A 21,433-nucleotide genomic window follows, 5' to 3' on the forward strand; every position below is an offset into this window, starting at 1 on the left:
AGTACTTAAATGGATGTAAAGTGCTTTTGAAAGGCATTATTTAGATGCAATTCTTTTTTCTATCTGCCCCAAAGAACTGTACAATAGCAACTTTTTGGCTAGTTGCAGCATGTTACAACAAGCAGATATATGTTGACTACACAATTATAAAACAAAGTTGTGCTCATCAGCAGTCCTTGTGGGTTTTGAAGTGTAATAAATGGAGCAGAGGTTAACTATGTGCGTATTGCCTTTCTGCCAATGAGAACCATTTTTCTGAACTTGTACACACCTCCTAAAGTGGGAACCAGGAGCAAGAAAAATAAGCCAAGTAAAAGATTAAACTTCATTTGTGAAAGATACCAATAATATGAAAAGGTGTGATAGATCAGAATTGGCAGAAAAGAGTAAAATCAAAAGTTTAAAAAGTGTCAGATTAAGTGACAGGGCCTCTTCATCATTGCTCAGCTATTGCTGTCTCTCCTCCTCCTTGGCCTGCTGTAGCTGAGCAGGGGACAGTTCTTGGGTCTTGGACCCCACAATTCAAGCAGCTAAGAGATGTGACAGTATGTGACCTTACCCTATTGTTACGACCGAGGCAGGAGTAATGCACTGTCAATTCAGTCCCACTACTCCACAGGTCTCAGCATATTATTCAGGTTTTCCACCTACTGGAAATCAGTCAAATTAAACACTTTACTAACCCCCAGAATAAAAACGCACCAAACCAGGTATCTTTAAACAACAACAAAGTAATTATTTATTAATAAACTAAATCTTAAACAATATTGAGATAAATCTACGCCTAAGACTTTATAATGTCTTATTCCTCCTAACCCTCATGCAAACACACATATACATTCAAAAATCAACAGTTAACCGGTTCTAAAATTATGTTTTTAAATTAGAGCTGTTTCTTCGGAATAATAAAACAACTGGGTTGTAAGTCTTGGTGGGTTACGTTCCTGGTTTGGTGAGGTGTTCCAGAGTCAAATAGTCAGATGCCACCCAAAGTCTCCAGGTGAGTTTGATGAACAGTCTGTAATGGATAGACGTTCACAGCACTTCGGCTGCAGTAGGCGTCACACAGATCTTTCAACAAGGACTATAACAACAAGTCTATTTAGATTTTGAATTAGCAGTCTATCAGAAGAAACTTTACTGAGTTTCCAGAACTCCCGGAAACAGAAAATACAACAGAAAGTCACTCCTGAGGCAGCGACCTCTGAGAGACTGGAAGTAAAAAGGACTTTGCTACCTCCAATAATGCAAAGATTCCTTTCCAGGGTTTTTTTCCTCTTTAGGCGAAACACAGCCTGTCGGCCAATGTAGATTTTCTGCTGAGAGAGACAACTTTTGCCTTCAAGGAAAGCACGCTTCACTGGTCTGCCAGATCAAACCGGTTCTATCCAGTGTTAATACACAGTCAAACTGATACAATACGGCATGTGACTGTATCTCTCTTGCTTTTGCTTAGGAACAGGCTTGTAGTTCGCACACACAGTCTTCAGAGAATATTAAACTTCTTTCAGTCTTAAAGGCACAAAGACCCCCTTTAGTTTTTAAACAACAAAAAAAACACTTTCATGACACTATCCAAAACCCATGAGGTCGATCTTCAGGACATCCTCAATCTCAGTATCCACACTGTGGACCTGCAAAACTAGGGAGACATCTGAATCTTTATTTGGGTTAAGCAACCTGCTCAAGGTGTCCAATTATGCATTTTGCTGCCCAGTTTATATCTGATGTCACAATCGTGGCCCTGGACCTACACCAAATGTTTCTGCAACTGCAGAGGAGCACTCGTAAATGGTTTGCGCCATATGGTTTCAAGTGGTTTGTGGTCAGTCTCCATGGTAAAATGTTTTCCGATCAAGTAGGTGTGAAACCTAACGATAATAAAAAATAGAGCCAAGGTTTCACGTTTGATGTTAGAATAATTGGATTGGGTTTGTGACAAACTCTCAGACACAAAGGCGATTGGCTTCCCTTCCTGCATGATGCAGGCGCCTAATCCCTTCGGGGACGCGTCAACCTCAAGCATGGTCTCTTTCGTCTGGTCGTAATACTGCAGCATGCTCCCTGCCTTTACAGAGCTAACTTTAAGTACTCAAACACCTGCTGGTGGTCTTCCAGCCACAAGTAAGGGGTATCTTTATGCAGTAGTTCCCTAAATGGTGCAGTTCACTCAGCGAAATTGGGGATGTATAGGGCCAAAACGTTGAACAGACATTGGTCTTCCCGGTCCCATGGAGTTGGCATGGCTCTGACATCTTCGATCTTATCTAGGTTGAGTGTATTCCTGTGGTGGAATATATCAACCCAAAGAACTTGATGTGCCCAACGTTGACCTGGCACTTCTTGCTAGTAAACACAAGGCCCTCATGACGAACAGCCAGCATTAGCTAATGCAAGTTTCGGTCACGCTCTGCTTTGGTCCGCCCCATCACCACAATATCATCAGCTATACAGATACAGCCCAGGACATTTTCCGTAATCCTGTGCATATATTGTTGGTGCACAGACCAAAAGGTAACCATCTGAGACATTATCCCCCGAATGGTGTTCTAAAAGTTGTGAATTCATGTGACTTCTTGGCTAAGTGGACAGTAACCATGCTTCGTGTCGAGCTTTGAAAAATACTTAGCACCAGTAAACTTAGAAAACAGCTCCTCCAGGGTCAGGATTTTATGCGGTCATCTCTTGAGGGCTAAATTCAGTTGCCGCGGGTCTAATCAAATCCTGAGATTGCCATCTTTCTTCAGCAGGCAAGTGCACTCGGCGAATGACTCCATTGCACGCTATCTCATTCAACTCCACTTTAAGCTTCGCTTGCAAGTGCACACTGCACTTCCTTGGGCGTCGACAGTAGGAACTGCATCCTCCCTCACGAGCAATGTGGCATCACCCTTGAAATCACCGACTGCATCAAACCTGTCTGGGTAAAGTAGTTTCAGGTCTCTAACCGACGCAATGCATTCTGTGCTGCAATCGTCTGTGCCTTTCATTGCAGTGCTAACATCATGTATTGTGACGATTCGTAAACCTCAGCATATTGGAATGGTGGCAGAGAGAACATCTGCAAGACAAGATGGCAATCGCAACAAAAGGTATGCCAACACACAACTGCATCCTCCCTCACGTGCAATATGGCATCACTCTTGACAGCTGGTCCAGTTGTATCTACAATATAAAACATTTGGGGTAGCCAATCGGAGTTCCCATAGCTGCACTTCAAGGTTATCGTTCCAATGCACAAGAACCATTGTAGGCAGTCAGCCTAGCTGTGATGGGTTAGATACATAGAAAATAGGAGCAGGTGTAGGCCATTCAGCCCTTCCAGCCTGCTCCACCATTCATTATGATCATGGCTGATCATTTAGCTCAGTAACCTGTTCCCACTTTCCCCCCTTTTCCTTTGATCCCTTTAAACCCAAGAGCTATATCTAACTCCTTCTTGAAAACATACAATGTTTTGGCCTCAACTGCTTTCTGTGGTAGCGAATTCCACAGGCTCACCACTCTCTGGGTGAAGAAATTTCTCCTCATCTCAGTCCTGAAAGGTTTACCCTGTATCCTGAGACTATGACCCCTGGTTCTGGACTCCCCCACCATCGGGAGTATCCTTCCTGCATCTACCCTGTCAAGTCGTGTTAGGATTTTGTAGGTTTCTATGAGCTCCTCCCTCACTCTTCTGAACTCCAGCAAATATAATCCTAACCAACTCAATCTCTCCTCATACGTCAGTCCCGCCATCCCAGGAGTCAGTCTGGTAAACCTTCGCTGCACTCCCTCTATAGCAAGAGCAGCCTTCCTCAGATCGGCACCACAGATCCCCATTTCTTTAAGTACATGTCCTTCAGTATACGGGTGGCAGAATATTTGCACTTGCTCCGATGTCAATTTTTACTCTGAGCTTATGCTTGCCACTTTCCTGCAAACATATAATTCCAATCATGACAAATGCCTCAGATTGCATGATAGCATTGACATGTTGATCAAAATGAACTACATGGAATACATGTTCACTGTTTGCACGAATGCCTTCTTCAACCCTGTCCTCCTGACAATCTATCTCTCTGCTGACCTGATGTACCTGCTTGGGCTTTTGTAGTATGTTGGCATACCTTTTGTTGCATTTGCTATCCTGTCTTGCAGATGTTCTCTCCGCATATGATCTGCCACCATTCCTGTCTTGATCAATCAGAGTCAAGCTGCCTGGTTTAAATTTCAAACAAAGCTTGACAGTTAACTGTCAGTCACATAAACTGGTGCATTCTCCATGGCAACGCCTCTACCAATCAGAGTTCACTTGCCAACCAATCAGCACTCTCTTCTCATGCAATATAAAATTGTTCTTTTCCCTTACATTGGTATTCTTGCAGATTGCCCTGATGAGTGCAAGACGAAAAGCTTCGACAACGCGTCTCTATTTTCAGCAATTATTTACTAGTACTAATTTCTTTCATTTCCTCACTCTAATATTCCTGAGAGGTTTTTTGTATCTTCCCCCTTGAAGATAGACACAAAGGGATGGATTTTAAGAGCTCGCTGCAGCTCATTTAACATGGAAGGGGCGGGCTGTCCGTCGTCATAATTGCATCTGCTGCCTATGCGCAGGTGCTGGTGCCATTTTTAAAGGCAGCCAGCCCTGCCGGCACATTTACATTTTTAAAGAAGTAACCTCCCAAAATTAAATAAATACATTTATAACGCAAATTTCCGAACACCCAATCACAATTACAGTAACTATTTGCCCTTCACCCCGCTCCCCCGCAAAACACTTAGCTTTTACATCTGACCTTTCCCTTCGCAAGCTGCACAAAGTATAAACGTCACCCCTTCCCACCATCTTCTATACCCATTACATTTATTTGACCGCTTTCCCCCCTCACCCCACCCCACACTGAAAATCTTACCATCTCCCTCCTCCCCATCAGTGTGGCGCTGCCTTTTCCTGGACAGGGATTTGAAGATGCTGGAGTGCCGGCCACTGCGCTGAAGATCGTGGCGGGCCCTCAAGATTGCAGGGGAGTCTACTTAAATGTATTCATTTTATTGATTTGATTATTTTAATTGAGGTCCCACTGCCCAGTGGCAGGGGGTGCCACCACGGAGCCTCACTGCTGCCGGGAGGAGAGGGCCTGGCCCTCATGGCACCAAGGTCTGTGGCGGGTCTCATCTGGAGCCATCTTCAGGCCCTCCGCATCACAGAACTCAACGCCTGGGGAGAACAAATTCCAGCCCAAAGTATTTGTTTAGTTTTCTGCCATTTCCTTAGTGGCGCAGTGGTTAGCACCGCAGCCTCACAGCTCCAGGGACCCGGGTTCGATTCCGGGTACTGCCTGTGTGGAGTTTGCAAGTTCTCCCTGTGTCTGCGTGGGTTATCTCCGGGTGCTCCAGTTTCCTCCCACAAGCCAAAAGACTTGCAGGTTGGTAGGTAAATTGGCCATTATAAATTGCCCCTAGTATAGGTAGGTGGTAGGGAAATATAGGGACAGGTGGGGATGTGGTAGGAATATGGGATTAGTGTAGGATTAGTATAAACGGGTGGTTGATGGTCGGCACAGACTCGGTGGGCCGAAGGGCCTGTTTCAGTGCTGTATCTCTAAACTAAACTAAAATCCTCCTGTCTCTGCCTGTAGTGGGCCCACATTTGTCTTTGCTAATCTTTTCCTTTTTACATACCTATAGAAGCTTATTAGGTTAGTTTTTATGTTTCTTGCCAGTTCACTTTCATATTTTATTTTCTCTTTATCAATTTTTTGGTCCTCCTTTGCTGAATTCTAAAAGTAAGAGACACCTGACGACGCAGCAGCCAGCCGACGATAACAGAGCACTCCAAGCTGTGCACATGTGCAAACGGACTCTTGCTCTCAGTGAGATGCTGCGCACGCGCAGCCTGCGTTTTGCCAGGACTAATTGGCCCATGTGCGGGAAAACGACATCGCGTAACACCAATATTATCACATAATGCCAACATCATTGCGTATCCGCGCCTCCCACTCAGCTGGTCGGTCGTCTGAAAGTGGAAAGAAGAGAGACTGGAGCGAGCGTTGAATGGGGGACTTTGAGGCTGGAGCTCTATCTCCCTCACTCGCTCCCCCAAACTCAGCTACACGCTCCCCTCAGCCGTATCCCCCCACTCAACTACTCGCTTCCACCTCACTGGCTGCTCTCGTTCCAGGCCTCAACGCTTTCTCCCCCTCCCCACTCCCCGCTTAACCCCCTCAGTTGCTTGCTCCAGACCTCGCCACTGCTCCCCCCTCCCTAGGTTGATTATTCACTGCTTCCTGCTCCCCCGCACCCCGGCCACTCGCTACCCAGCCCCCACAACTCCAGCTGCCAGTTCAAGGCCGCACCGCTTTCTCTCCTCTGGGCCACTCACTCCTACGTTACCCCATCACCCCTCATGGCCTGCCTTGCTTCTTCGGGCAACGCACGGAGAACAATCGAACGTGCAGACGTAGGGTGGCGGGGAGCGAGCGGCCAGAGAGCGGTGGGGGGGGGGGGGGTGGTGGGAAGCGAGGTGCGGGGAACAATCGGCCAAGGGGAGGGGAAGGGGGTGAGGAGAAGTGGCAATCTCTGGAGTGAGCAGCTGAGCAGTGGGGGGAAACAGCAAGGCTGTAGCGAGCGCTTAAGGGAAGGCAGCGGGGAGCCAGCGGTGAGAAGACAGGCGTAGGTAGGAAAGATAGAGAGAAGGGCAATGGCAGGAGGTTGCGGGGACTGTTGTGGATGGGATGAAGGTGGGGATGGCAACTATTGAGGGGATTTTTGAGTTGAATTTGTTTCTCTGTGATAATTTGAACAGCGCCATCTTTAATACTGGTAGCTGCCTAAACGTCACAGACAATGACGTTTCAGTGGAAGAGGCTGCATTTGCGCATGTGCTAGTACTATGCCACCTAATGGTTGCATTGTCAGTAAATGCAACCATGCTAAAATACTCCCTACCTCAGGCTTACTACATTGTTAGCAACTTTAAATGCCTCTTCCTTTGACCTAATACAATATTTAACTTCTCTTTTTTTGCATTTATTTCATTTCATCTTAGTTTGTTCAGTTTGCTTACCCACTGTTTTTTTCAGGTTGTTTTTCTTCAGGTTTGCACTTGCTGATGTTCAATATTCAGTCTATTCACACCTATTCTGTACTAATGCTTTGTCTTTCAACACACCATTAACATATTGTTTGCCTTTGCTCCGTGACCTTTTGGTCAGCTATGTGGCCTGGTCCAATCTGCACCTTCTCCTTTGTTATCTCTTGCCCCACCCCCACCTCACTTGTTTATAATCTGTGACTTTTCTAATATTTGTCAGTTCCGAAGAAGGGTCACTGACCCGAAACGTTAACTCTGCTTCTCTTTCCACAGATGCTGCCAGACCTGCTGAGTGAATCCAGCATTTCTTGTTTTTGTTTCAGATTTCCAGCATCCGCAGTATTTTGCTTTTATTTTAGTGTTTAATTCACTGCCACTTCTCTTCCAGGAATGCCTACCTTGAAGAAGTTCTGCTCTTCTCTCCGACGGGATTTTCGTTTGTCTCTTTTACCTTGTTCACCTTCATTGCTTTCTATTTCCCTCCTGGTGTTTGATAAGGTATCTACCAAAACTCGTTTTCACAGCCACATCTCCTTCCTCAGTGACTGTCTCCGGCTCCGACTGATTCCACGTGGATTCCAACTGCAGTTTCACCCATCATGCTTTGAAACCACCCAGGATCACAGGTATCTCCGAGAAATACAACGTTCCTCGGACTGCTACTCTCGCCGCATCCTGAGATCCACACTCAGTGCTATGCGCCGCCATATGCACACACTGGACCTCTCTCTCCAGCAGCACCGTCTCACCTTATCTCAAAGCTGTTCTACTCCGCAGTTTCATCTCATCTTACGTCTCGTCCGACGCATTAACAAAAAACTTTTTTTCTTCCTTTCAGGTGTTAAGGAACGCAAGCTCCAGCAGCTGATGGGGACTAATGCCCCTCCAGATCCTCCTCCCGCTTCACTTCCCTCTGACCCCACCCCTTCTGATCTGACCCCTTGCCGTGTATTCACTATACCCTCTGACCTCCCCCTCTCTGATGCTGAGCATTCTGTACTCAGCAAAGGTCTCAGTTTTATCCCCTTACGCCCCCACCTCAATGAATTTCGCGCTCGGCATGACGTTGAGCTCTTCTTCCGTCGCCTCCGCCTCCGGGCTCACTTCTTCGACCAGGAGACCTCCCCCCGACCAGCAGACCCATTCACCCGCCTCCAGCATTCTCCCTCTACCTGGACCCCTCACCCTGGCCTCTTACCCGCTCTTGATCTCTTCATTGAAAACTGTCGGCAAGACATTGGTCGTCTCAATTTCTCTGCCCCCCTCACTCACTCTAACCTGTCCCCCTCTGAACTTGAGGCACTCCGTTCTCTCAGGTCTAACCCCGACATGGTCATCAAACCTGCAGACAAGGGTGGTGCTGTTGTTGCATGGCGTACCGACCTCTACCTTGCAGAAGCTCAACGCCAACTCACAGACACCTCTTCCTACCTCCCTCTGGACCATGACCCCACCACCGAACATCAAGCCACCGTCCAAAGGACTGTCACTGACCTCATCTCCTCTGGAGATCTTCCCTCTACAGCTTCCAACCTCATAGTCCCGCAACCCCGGACAGCCCGCTTCTACCTCCTTCCCAAAATCCACAAACGGGACTGTCCTGGCAGACCCATTGTGTCAGCCTGCTCCTGCCCAACTGAACTTATTTCTTCCTATCTAGACTCTATCTTTTCTCCGCTGGTCCAGTCTCTTCCCACCTACATCCGTGACTCTTCTGACGCCCTACGTCATTTTGACAATTTCCAGTTTCCTGGTCCCAACCGCCTCCTCTTCACTATGGACGTCCAATCGCTCTACACCTCCATCCCCCACCAGGATGGTTTGAGGGCTCTCCGCTTCTTCCTGGAACAGAGGCCCAACCAGTCCCCATCCACCAACACCCTCCTCCGCCTGGCTGAACTTGTTCTCACATTGAACAACTTCTCCTTCAACTCCATGCATTTCCTTCAAGTAAAAGGTGTCGCTATGGGTACCCGCATGGGTCCTAGTTATGCCTGTCTTTTTGTGGGATATGTCGAGCATTCTTTGTTCCAGTCCTACTCAGGCCCCCTCCCCCAACTCTTTTTCCGGTACATTGATGACTGTATCGGTGCCGTTTCCTGCTCCCGCCCCGAACTAGAAAACTTTATCAACTTTGCTTCCAATTTCCACCCTTCTCTCACCTTTACATGGTCCATCTCTGACACTTCCCTTCCCTTCCTCGACTTCTCTGTCTCCATCTCTGGGGATAGGTTGTCTACCAATATCCATTATAAGCCCACTGACTCCCACAGCTACCTCGACTACACTTCTTCACACCCTACCTCCTGTAAGGACTCCATTCCATTCTCCCAGTTTCTCCGTCTCCGACGCATCTGCTCTGATGATGCTACCTTCCATGACGGTGCTTCTGATATGACCTTTTTCCTCAACCGAGGATTTCCCCCCACTGTGGTTGACAGGGCCCTCAACCGTGTCCGACCCATTCCCCGCACCTCTACCCTCACCCCTTCCCCTCCCTCCCAGAACCGTGACAGGGTTCCCCTTGTCCTCACTTTTCATCCCACCAGCCTCCATATCCAAATGATCATCCTCCGCCATTTTCGCCACCTCCAGCGTGATGCCACTACCAGTCGCATCTTCCCCTCCCTTCCCCTGTCAGCATTCCGAAGGGATCGTTCCCTCCGCGACACCCTGGTCCACTCCTCCATTACCCCCACCACCTCGTCCCCGTCCCAGGGCACCTTCCCCTCCAATCGCAGGAGGTGTAATACCTGCCCATTTACCTCCTCTCTCCTCACTATCCCAGGCCCCAAACACTCCTTTCAGGTGAAGCAGCGATTTACTTGTACTTCTTTCAATGTAGTATACTGTATTCGCTGCTCACAGTGTGGTCTCCTCTACATTGGGGAGACCAAGCGCAGACTGGGTGACCGCTTTGCGGAACATCTCCGCTCAGTCCGCAAGCAGGACCCTGAGCTTCCGGTTGCTTGCCATTTCAACACTCCCCCCTGCTCTCATGCTCACATCTCTGTCCTGGGATTGCTGCAGTGTTCCAGTGAACATCAACGCAAGCTCGAGGAACAGCATCTCATCTACCGATTAGGCACACTACAGCCTGCCAGACTGAACATTGAGTTCAATAATTACAGAGCATGACAGCCCCCCACTTTACTTTCATTTTTAGTTATTTTTTCTTCCTTTTTTTTTTACATTCCTTTTTACATTTTTTACAATCTTTTTTTGCATTTATTTCATTTCATCTTAGTTTGTTCAGTTTGCTTACCCACTGTTTTTTTCAGGTTGTTTTTCTTCAGGTTTGCACTTGCTGATGTTCAATATTCAGTCTATTCACACCTATTCTGTACTAATGCTTTGTCTTTCAACACACCATTAACATATTGTTTGCCTTTGCTCCGTGACCTTTTGGTCAGCTATGTGGCCTGGTCCAATCTGCACCTTCTCCTTTGTTATCTCTTGCCCAACCCCCACCTCACTTGTTTATAATCTGTGACTTTTCTAATATTTGTCAGTTCCGAAGAAGGGTCACTGACCCGAAACGTTAACTCTGCTTCTCTTTCCACAGATGCTGCCAGACCTGCTGAGTGAATCCAGCATTTCTTGTTTTTGTTTCAGATTTCCAGCATCCGCAGTATTTTGCTTTTATTTAACTTCTCTTGCTAGCCATGGTTGGATCACCTTTCTTGCTAGGTTTTTGTGCCTCAAAGGAATGTAAATTTGTTGTAACTATTAATTACACATATTAATTTTTTAAATGCTAGCCATTGCTTGTCTACCGTCATACCTTTTAATGTAGTTTTTCAATCTGCCACAGCCAATTTGCCCCTCATACCTTTGTCGTTTCCTTTGTTTAGATTTAAGACCCTAGCTTTGATTGAACTACGTCACTTTCAAACTTATTGTAAAATTCTATCATATTATGGTCACACTTCCCTAGAGGCCCCTTTACAATGAGAATATTAATTAGCCCTTTCACATTGCACAAAACTAGATCTAAAATAGTTGGTTCCTCAACATACTGTTCTAGAAAACCATCTCCTATACATTCCATTGAAGATGACACTGCTGACCATCTTGATGCCATAATGAGCCGCAGTCTGGTAGATCCTACAGATACCTCCAGACGATCGCTAGAATGATCCAAGTGTAGAAATTCAGCACTACGGTGACCATCAACATCACAGGCAATGGGTGCCCACCACTTCCCCTTGGTCTCAACTCCTCCTCCATCATGGTGCACAGCTCAGTGACCTCCTCCCTAAACAGGCACAATCTTCAGCAACACTGCTGTTCTGACAGTTGCAAGAAGCAGAGTGTCTGATGGTAGGTACCATCTTCTGCGCACAAGAGGATGGTTGCACGCCTCTCTGCATCCTCCTCTTCCCTGCTCCCTTCCAGCCTCATGATCCTTGTGCTCCTCTGGGTGCTGCTGCCCTACTCACAGTGGCAGCAGCTCACTCCTTCTCAGATGCTCCTCCTCACTGGAAGTCTCTAGGCCTGACTGAATGAGGCCCATAGCAAATCGCTGTTCTTACTTCTCAGGGTCTCCCACCCCTTCCCTCTTACTCTGTACATACAAGTGCCAACTCAGAAAGGGCACACAACCAAAATGTCTCCACTCTGGTAGCCATGTTTGGCTTGCCTCCATATTGCTACAGCTACTGTCTACTCAGTTTCATTCTCCATGCCAAACCACACTACTTCTCGCAATGGTTGTTGACTTCAGCCAAGACAGACCTTCCGCTGAGCTCCCGCATCCTTTAAGCTGGTGAGGCTTGAATGCTCTATTGTTCTTGTGTACCCCTTGCAAAATGGAAAAGCATTAGCAAAATTGCAATCAATTGCCTGTTTAACAGGCTTAATTATCTTCCCGGCACCTTTGAGCGCAGCCTCCGCCAGCCAGCCCAGCCGCCCGGGGAATATATCCTGACGACATAAACACATCAGCCTGCCGCCATTGCCCCATCCCTTTCGCTTCCTAGCCTGTCTCCAATGCACTGACAAATTCCCAGCCTATATTTCTGTGGGGGCTTATCACATCCTCAGGATATCCAAAGTGTTTCCCAACAAATTGATTACTTTTGAAGTTGTAATGTAGGGAACACTGCAGTAAATATGCACAAAACAAGGTCCCACAATCTGTTCTTGTTAGTATGGGCTGGAGGAGGAATGTAGGCCAGGAAACTAGAAGATCTCTCTGTTCCTTCTTTAAATAGTGCCAGGGCTTAGTTTATTGTCTCATCTGAAAAAGCACATTTGTGCACTGAAATGACAGGATTGGTACCCAAAATCTTCTGACATAGTGAACAAAGTGGAGCCAACCTAACACATATTTATCCAATATAGATAGTCATTTAAAACAGCTGTGTAGACAATTTCAGGAATAACATTTTATTTCAAATATAAATATCTTATTATGTATTGATTTTATCAATTAGTTAATTCAAACAGATGTACCTTCAGCTCTGCAAGAAAACCTCCAACCTTCAGCAATTTCTCTTGGTAATAACGAGCTGGTAACAGTTTCTCATACTTGTTCCAGATGCGAAATAAGACATTGGCTCTAACAAATTAAAATGAAGCAATGCTAATAATTAATCTGTTTTGGCAGGGGTCGGGGAAACAGACATCTTAACTTTCAATTTTGGGACAAACAAATAGATACGTAGGTGTTCATGCTACTGCTATTAAAAATGTTCCATTAACTCACACATTTAAAATACTAGTTGATCTCCTGTTGAATTGCACACAGAGACTCAAGAGCAAGCATCTTCAAGTGAAGTGGGATTAGAGAGTGGGAGATAATTTAACCAGGGCACACAAATGTGATTCTGGGGATCGGCATTTTGGTGCGGTGGAATTGAGAGATCAGGGAGATGAAGAAGAGAAAAATTATGAAGATATTTTTGAACCATCATAAGATAGATTAGGAAAACCTGTTTACCAATAGCTGGAGATTGAACAGGGGCAAGGGGAGAAGGTGGCAGGGAACTGGGGTTTGAGAAGAGGGCGACAGGAGGCTAAGGGGGTCGGGGGAGAGGGTTACAGGGGACTTGGGGTCAGGAGAGAACCTTACAAGGAACTGGGGGTTGGAGATGGGTCGTAGGGGTGGGAAGGAGACTTAGGAATGGGGGTCAAAAGAATGGGGCTCAGGTGAGAGGTGAGAGGGAGACTATGGACTGAGCATCAGGGCAATTGGCACTTGGACAGATGGACAGAGGAAAGGCAGGGACTAGAGAATGGGGCCCGGCATTTCTTGCAGAGCTATGAGGAGCAGCAACAACAACATAGTGACTGGGAGTGGGCTGTGAGAGGAGCAGCCAGTAATGGGGTGAGCGAAACCTGGAGCCTTTACTGTGGGTATAATGAAGGAATGTTAGCACTTTGGGTGAATGGGGAACTGGAGGACCAAGAAGGAGAATTCTCACTGCACATGAGCAGCTGCAGCCCCGATTTTACATCACAAGCTCAAATACATGGAGGATTGAGATTCAGGAGGAATGAGTATGAGCTGGCCGAGTTCCACACTAGTGCTGTGGAGCTGGGAGGAGCACTATTCCTCTATGTTCCTCCTGGCTTCACAGAAGGGGAAGTAAAAAACATTTTCCTTACTATTTCTTCACTAGCCACCACCAATCCCCTTAAGAACTGCTGCCTAGGCTTTTGTAGAATTTGGAAATACTAGTTGGAATTTGCTTCACCTGGTTCTTCAAACATTTTACAGAAGGGTTATGAAACAGTTATGGGACCCTTCTTTGCATACTTAAATTCGTAGGTGCACATTAGGTGCAGGATCTCACAACCAGAAATTCTTATTCACCTGGGTCTGTTTCACACCCAAAAGAGAAGCATAACAAGAACAACTTGCATTTAAATAGCACCATTAATGTGGTAAAACATCTCAAGATGCTTCCCAGGAACATTATCAAACAAAATTTGACCCTGACCCATATAAGGAAATATCAGGATAAAATCAAAATACTGATGATGGAAATCTGAAATAAAAACATACAGTGCAAGGAATACTCAACAGGTCTGGCAGCTGGAGAGAAAAGCAGAGTTAACATTTCAGATCTGTGACTTTCATCAGAACTGGCAAACGTTAGAAATGGAATAGGTTTTAAGCAAGTAAAGTGGGGGTGAGGGGAAAGAGAACAAAAGGGAAGGTGTGGGATAGGACAGAGGGTCAGAGAGATTGTCTGACAAGGAGGTCATGGGCCAAAAGCAAAGAGAGTGTGCTAATGGTGTGGTGAACACCGCCGCCTAGTCCGAAAGCATGATCCCGAGCTTCCGGTTGCTTGCCATTTCAACACATCCCCCTGCTCTCATTCCTACATTTCTGTCTTTAGCCTGCTGCACTGTTCCAGTGAACATCAAATCAAGCTCGAGGTACAGCACCTCATTTTCCAATTAGGCACTCCACAGCCTTCAGACTGAACATTGAGTTCAATAATTTCAGAGCCTGACTGGCCCTTGCTGAGTATTATTTTCTTTTATTTCATTATTTTTTTTTTAACCATATGCCTGCCTTAAACTGGGTTTTTCATGTATGTGCTTTTGGCTACGGCTGTTCATCGTTCTGTCATTAACACTCTCTCTGCACTAATGCTTTGTCTTTCACCACACCATTAGCACACTATCTTTGCCTTTGCCCCATGACCATCTTGTCAGTTAATCTCTCCGGCTCTCTGTCCTGTCACACACCTTCCCTTTTGTCCTCTTGTCCCCCCCCACCCCCGCTTTACTCGCTTAAAACCAATTACATTTCTCACCTTTGCCAGTTCCGATGAAAAGTCACAGACCTGAAACGTTAACTCTGCTTCTCACTCCACAGATGCTGCCAGATCTGCTGCGTATTTCCAGCACTTTCTGTTTTTATTAAGGAAATATTAGGACAGGTATCAAAAGCTTGGTCAAAAAGGTAGGTCTTGAGGACTGTCTTATACGAGACGGGTAGAGAGGCGGAGAGGTTCATAGAGGAAATTGTGGAACTTAGTGACACAGCAGTTTAAGACACGATCGCCATTGGGCTGCCACAGCAGTGCAAATCGGGTATGTGCAACAGGCTAGCATTGCAGTGCTGGAGAAAAAGATGTCCCAGAAGGATCGAGAACAGAATCAATTTGACTAGAGCTAAGGAACAAAAAAAGTGCGGTTGCATTGCTAGGTTGCAATGTCTATAGGCCACCACTAGTGGGAAGGACGTGGAGGAACAAATTTGCAAGGAAATTACTGGGAGAGGTGCAAAAATTATAGGATAGTTATAACAGGGGATTTTAATTATCCAAACATACACTGGGATAATAGTAGTGTAAGGGCAGTCAGGGGCAAGAGTTCCAAAAGTGTGTTCAGGAAAATTTTCTACAACAGTATGTTGCTAGTCCAATGAGAAAGGAGGCACGTCTAGAACTGGTTCTTGGAATGAGGTGGGCCCAGTGGATCAAATATCATTAGGAGAGCATTTAGGGGATAGTGATCATTGTATCATAAGGTTAGGCTGTCTATGGAAAAGGACAAAGAGCAATTCAGGGTAAGAATAATTAACTGGGGGAAGGACAACTTCAATGAGGTAAGAATGGAGCTGGAGAGAATAAATTGGAGTCAAAAGCTGGCAGGAAAACCAGTAGATGAACAATGGGCTACCTTCAAAGAAGAGATAGTTCAGGCACAGTCAAGCCATGCCCCTCGAAGGGGAAAAGTAAGGCAAATGAATCCAGAGCTCCCTGGATGACGAAAGAGATAGAGATTAAGATAAAGAAGAAAGAGTATGCTTATGACAGATGCAAGGTAGAAAATACTATTGAGAACCAGGCTGAATATAGAAGGTCCAGAGGGGAAGTGAAAAAGTAAATAAGAGAAGCAAAGAGAGAGCATGAAATGAGACTGGCAGATAGCATTAAAGGATATCCCAAAGTTTTCTATAGGCATATAAAAAATAAAAAGTAAAAGGAGGAGTGGGGCCGATTAGAGACCAGAAAGGGGATTTACACATGGAGGCAGAGGGCATAGCTGAGGTATTAAATGAATAGTTTGCATCTGTCTTTACCAAGGAAGAAGATGCAACCCAGGCAATGTTGAAAGAGGAGGTAAGTCAGACACTAGAGGGCTTTAAAATTGACAAAAAGGAAGTATTGGATAGGCTATCTGTACTTAAAGATGCATTCAAGGATACTGAGGGAAGTGAGGGTGGAAATCACAGAGGCACTGGCCATAATTTTTCAGTCTTCCTTAGACTTGGGGGTGGTGCCAGAGGACTGGAGAATTGAAAACGTTATACCCCTGTTCAAAACAGGGTGAAAGATAAGCCCAGCAACTACAGCCCAGTCAGTTAACTTCGGTGGTGCGAAAACGTCTAGGAAAAATAATTCGGGACAAAATCAACAGTCATATGGACAAATGAGAGTTAATTAACGAAAGCCAGCATGAATTTCTTAAAGGAAAATCAACTAACTTGCTGGAGTTTTTTGAGGAGGTAACAGAGAGCGTTAATGAGGGCAATGCTGTTAATGTGGTGTACGTGGACTTTCAAAAAGCGTTGATGCAATGCCACACAACAGACTTGTGAGCAAACTCATAGCTCATGGAATAAAAGGAACGGTAGCAACATGGATACGAAATTGGCTGAGTGACAGGAAACAAAGAGTAGTGGTTAATGGATGTTTTTCAGGCTGGAGGAAGGTTTGTAGTAGAGTTCCCCAGGGATCAGTTTTGGGACCCTTGCTTTTTCCAGATATATATTAATGACCTAGACCTTGCTGTACAGGGCACAATTTCTAAGTTTGCAGATGATACGAAACTTGGAAGCATTGTGAACTGTGAGGAGGAAGGATAGTGTAGAACTTCACAAGGCCGTAGACAAGTTGGTGGAATGGGCAGACAGGTGGAAAATGAAGTTCAATGCAGAGAAATGTAAAGTGATTCATTTTGGTAGGAATAACATGGAAAGACAATATAAAATAAAGGGTACAATTCTAAAGGGGGTGCAGGAACAAAGGGGCCTAGGTATATATGCGCATAAGTCATTGAAGGTGGCAGGACAGGTTGAGAGAGCAGTCAATAAAGCAAACAGTGTACTGGGCTTTATTAATAGGGGCATAGAGTACAAGAGTAAGTAAGTTATGTTGAACTTGTAAAAGACACTAGTTCAGCCTCAGCTGGAGTATTGCGTCCAGCTCTGGGCACTGCACTTTAGGAAAGACATGAGGACATTGGAGAGAGTACAGAAAAGATTCATAAGAATGGTTCCAGGGATGAGGAATTTCAGTTATGAAGATGGATTGGAGAAGTTAGGACTGTTTTCCTTGGAGAACAGAAGGCTGGGAGGTGATTTGATCGAGGTATTCAAAATCATGAGGGGTCTGGACAGAGTAGATGGAGAGAAACTGTTCCCACTCATGAAAGGATCCAGAACAAGAGAGCACAGATTTAAGGTATTTGGTAAGAGAAGCAAAAGTGACATGAGGAAAACCTTTCTCGTGCAGCGAGTGGTTAAAGTCTGGAATGCATTGCCTGGGAATGTGGTGGAGGCAGATGCAACTGAAGCATTCAAAAGGGAATTGAACAGTTATATGAAAAGGAAGATTGTGCAGGGTTATGGGGAGAAGCCGGGGGAATGGAACAGAGAGAATTGCTCTTTCAGAAAGTCAGTGCGGACATGATGGGCCGAATAGATTCCTTCTGCACTGTAATGATTCTGTGATTCTGTGAGGGAGTGCGGCAATCTCGGAAGGCTGGATGAGATAGAGGTACAGACTATGAATGCTAGGTTCTACAACAATCATAGAATCATAGAACAATGGGCGGCACAGTGGCGCAGTGGTTAGCACCGCAGCCTCACAGCTCCAGGGACCCGGGTTCAGTTCTGGGTACTGCCTGTGTGGAGTTTGCAAGTTCTCCCTGTGACTGCGTGGGTTTTCGCCGGGTACTCCGGTTTCCTCCCACAGCCGAAAACTTGCAGGTGATAGGTAAATTGGCCATTGTAAATTGCCCCTAGTGTAGGAAGGTGGTAGGGAATATGGGATTACTGTAGGGTTAGTATAAATAGGTGGTTGTTGGTCGGCACAGACTCGGTGGGCCGAAGGGCCTGTTTCAGTGCTGTATCTCTAAATAAATAAATAAAGTGGCGCAGTGGTTAGCACTGCAGCCTCACAGCTCCAACGACCCGGGTTTGATTCTGGGTACTGCCTGTGCGGAGTTTGCAAGTTCTCCTCGTGACCGTGTGGGTTTTCGCCGGGTGCTCCGGTTTCCTCCCACAGCCAAAGAATTGCAGGTAGATAGATAAATTGGCCATTATATAAATTGCCCCTAGTATAGGTAGGTGGTAGGGGAATTGAGGGAAGGTGGAGATGTGGTAGGAATATGGGATTAATGTCGGATTAGTATAAATGGGTGGCTGATGGTCAGCACAGACTGGGTGGGCTGAAGGGCCTGTTTCAGTGCTGTATCTCTAAATAAATTTAAGGCACAGAAAGAGACCACTTGGCCCATTATGTCTCTGCCAGCTGAAAAATGATCCACCTATTCTAATCCCACCTTCCAGCATTTGGTCCATAGCCCTGCAGATTACGACACTTGAGGTGCATATCTAGACTCCTTTTGAAAGAGTTGAGGGTCTCTGCCTCAACAACCCTTTCAGGCAGTGAGTTCCAGACCCCCACCACCCTCATGGTGAAAAGGTTGTTCCACATCTCCCCTCTAATTTTTCTACCAATCACTTTAAGCCGATGCCCCCTCGTCACCGACCTCTCTGCTAAGGTGAATAAACCCTTCATCTCCACTCTATCCAGGCTCCTCAAAATTTTGTACATTTCAATCAGATCTCCCCTCAGCCTTCTCTGTTCCAAGGGAAACAATCCCAGATTATCCAATCTTTCCTCATAGCTGCATTTTCCCAGTCCTGGCAACATCCTCATAAATCTCCTCTGTACCCTCTCGAGTGTAATTACATCCTTTCTGTAATGAGGTGACCAGAACTGCACACAGTACTCAAGTTGTGGCCTAATCAATGAGTTATACAGTTCCAGCATAACCTCCCTGATCTTATATTCTATACCTCGGCTAAGAAACAAAAGGATTCCATATGCTTTCTTAACCACCTTATCGACCTGTGTTGCTACGTTCAGGGATCTGTGGACATTCCCTCCAAGGTTCCTCACTTCCTCTACACTTCTCAGTACTTTCCCATTAATCGTGTATTCCTTTGCCTTGTTTGACCTCCAGGTTGAGTTCCATTTGCCCCTTTTCTGCCCATCTGACCAGACCATCAATATCTTCCTACAGCCTACAGCTATCCTCCTTGCTATCTGCCACAAGACCACTCTGTGTCGTCTGCAAACTTCTTGATCATGCCCCTTACATTGACGTCCAAATCGTTTATACCACAAAAAGCAGGGGACCCAGTAATGAGCCCTGCGGAACGCCACTGGAAACAGCCCTCCAGGCTCTAAAACATCTGTCAACAATTACCCTTTGTTTCCTGCCATGAGCCAATTTTGTATCCACCTTGTTGCATTTTTCTGGATCCCATGGGATTTTATTTTTTTAAGCAGTCTGTCATGGGGGATCTTGTCAAAAGCCTTGCTAAAATCCATGTAGACCACATCAACTGCACTACCCTCATCTATCTTCCTTGTTACTTCTTCAGAAAATTCGAGCAATTTGGTCAAACAAGATCTTCCCTTAACAAATCTATGCTGACTATCCTTGATTAACCTGTGCCTTTCTAAGTGACAGTTTATCCTGTCAATAAAATCCAATAATTTGCCCACGACTGAGGTTAGACTGACTGGCCTTTAATTATTTGGTCTATCCATTGCTCCCTTTTTAAACAGAGGTACAACGTTAGCAATTCTCCAATCCTCTGGCACCACAGCTATATCCAGTGAGGATTGGAAAATGATGGTCAGACCTTCTGCTATTTCCTCTCTTGCTTCTTTTAACAGCAGTACGTTTCATCTGGCCCTGGTGATTTATCAACTTTCAAGGATGCTGATCCCATTAATACTTCCCCTCTCCCTATGTTTATCACATCCAATACTTCACACTCCTGCTCCTTAACTACAATATCTGCATCGTCCCCCTCTTTTGTGAAGACAGGTGCAAAGTATTCATTAAGAACCATACCACCATATTCTGCCCCTACACATAGGTTACCTTTTTGGTCTTTTATGGGCCCGACTCTCTCCTTAGCTATCCTCTTATTCTTAATGTATTGATAAAACATCTTTGGGTTCACCTTGATTTTGCTTGCCAATATTCTTTTATGCCCTCTCTTTGCTATCTTAATTTTCTTTTTGATTTCACTCCTCCACTTTCTATACTGCTCTCAGCTTTCTATAGTATTGAGTTCTTGGTGTTCTGCCTTAGCTTACCCTGTGACAATGTGACCAAATAACTTCTACTGAATGTGGCCCATGCCAAGTGCTAAATTCAGGCCCGTCATGTAAATTGACTTTGACCCCAACCCGTCCAAGTTGAAAGGTAGTTGTTGCTCTACTGACGAGGAGATGCAAAATTGTGGCATTACAGCACCACAAAAATTTGCAGCAGGGTGCAATTGCAATGCGAAAAGTTTACATAGGTAGTTCCCATTATAAATGTTGATATAGGAATTTATAAAGGCTAAAAGTTGACATTAAAGTGTGGCAAAAACAGGAAGCAAGGTTTTGTAGGCGGAAAATGCACGCAGATGTCTATTTTTTAAATATATTAAATAGATTGGTCTGCCAAAAATTAGGAACAAACGTTCTACATTAGTGATCACCGCTGGCTTTAATTGGATATAAATCTGTACAGCCTCCAGAAAAATTAACAAAATACAAGAAGGAGCCTGGAAGCCGGGGTGGGCGATGGCGGAGTCGATATGACACGATCTGTTCTGGCTGTATAAGGAGGGGAGGTGGGTTTCAGTCTTACCCTCTGCTGTATGAGACGGGGGAAGTCGCCTTCCCAATACTTTTCATAAAGTCGTTCAGTTTTTGTTCAAATGAAGATACAACAGGGTTTTTCTGGTCGAATTTCCCATAAAACTCGGCGGGCATTGGCTCCATCGCAGCACTAACAGTAGGGAAGGGGTTCCTGCCCCCTCCTTCGCCACGACCAAACCTCCGCACCAACTGTAAAACAAGCCGTTGCTAAGAGACCGGCCCCGCCCCGCCCCGCCCCGCCCCGCCCTTGCCAACCGCCGAATCCTCCAAAGCTGAGATTCCCTGAGACTGATTGAAGCCTCTGGCCCCGCCCCACCGTCTCCACGGCAACAGTCCGCTCACGGATGGACATGTGAGCCCCGCCCACAAGCTGCTGAGCGCGCTGTCATTCAGAGGTTGGCGGACATCAAGTCGAGCAGTTGATCAC

At 45.8% G+C, this 21,433-nt stretch overlaps 1 protein-coding gene across 3 annotated transcripts in view; it reads right to left on the reverse strand.

The window, feature by feature from the left end:
• The window catches only part of LOC137384622 (cilia- and flagella-associated protein 54-like), a 712,374-nt gene extending 691,142 nt beyond the window's left edge, over window positions 1–21,232 (reverse strand). For all 3 annotated transcript variants that reach the window (XM_068058759.1, XM_068058758.1, XM_068058757.1), the window contains exons 1-2: window positions 20,996–21,232; window positions 12,539–12,644 (exon numbers count right to left, since the gene is read on the reverse strand). In XM_068058759.1, coding sequence (XP_067914860.1) covers window positions 12,539–12,644; window positions 20,996–21,129 — 240 coding nt within the window. In that variant the 5' untranslated portion in view covers window positions 21,130–21,232. The remainder of the gene's footprint in view (window positions 1–12,538; window positions 12,645–20,995) is intronic.
• Between the last annotated feature and the right edge of the window lie 201 nt (window positions 21,233–21,433).

This window comes from Heterodontus francisci, chromosome 27, assembly GCF_036365525.1.
Source record: "Heterodontus francisci isolate sHetFra1 chromosome 27, sHetFra1.hap1, whole genome shotgun sequence".
Lineage (NCBI taxonomy): Eukaryota > Metazoa > Chordata > Chondrichthyes > Heterodontiformes > Heterodontidae > Heterodontus > Heterodontus francisci.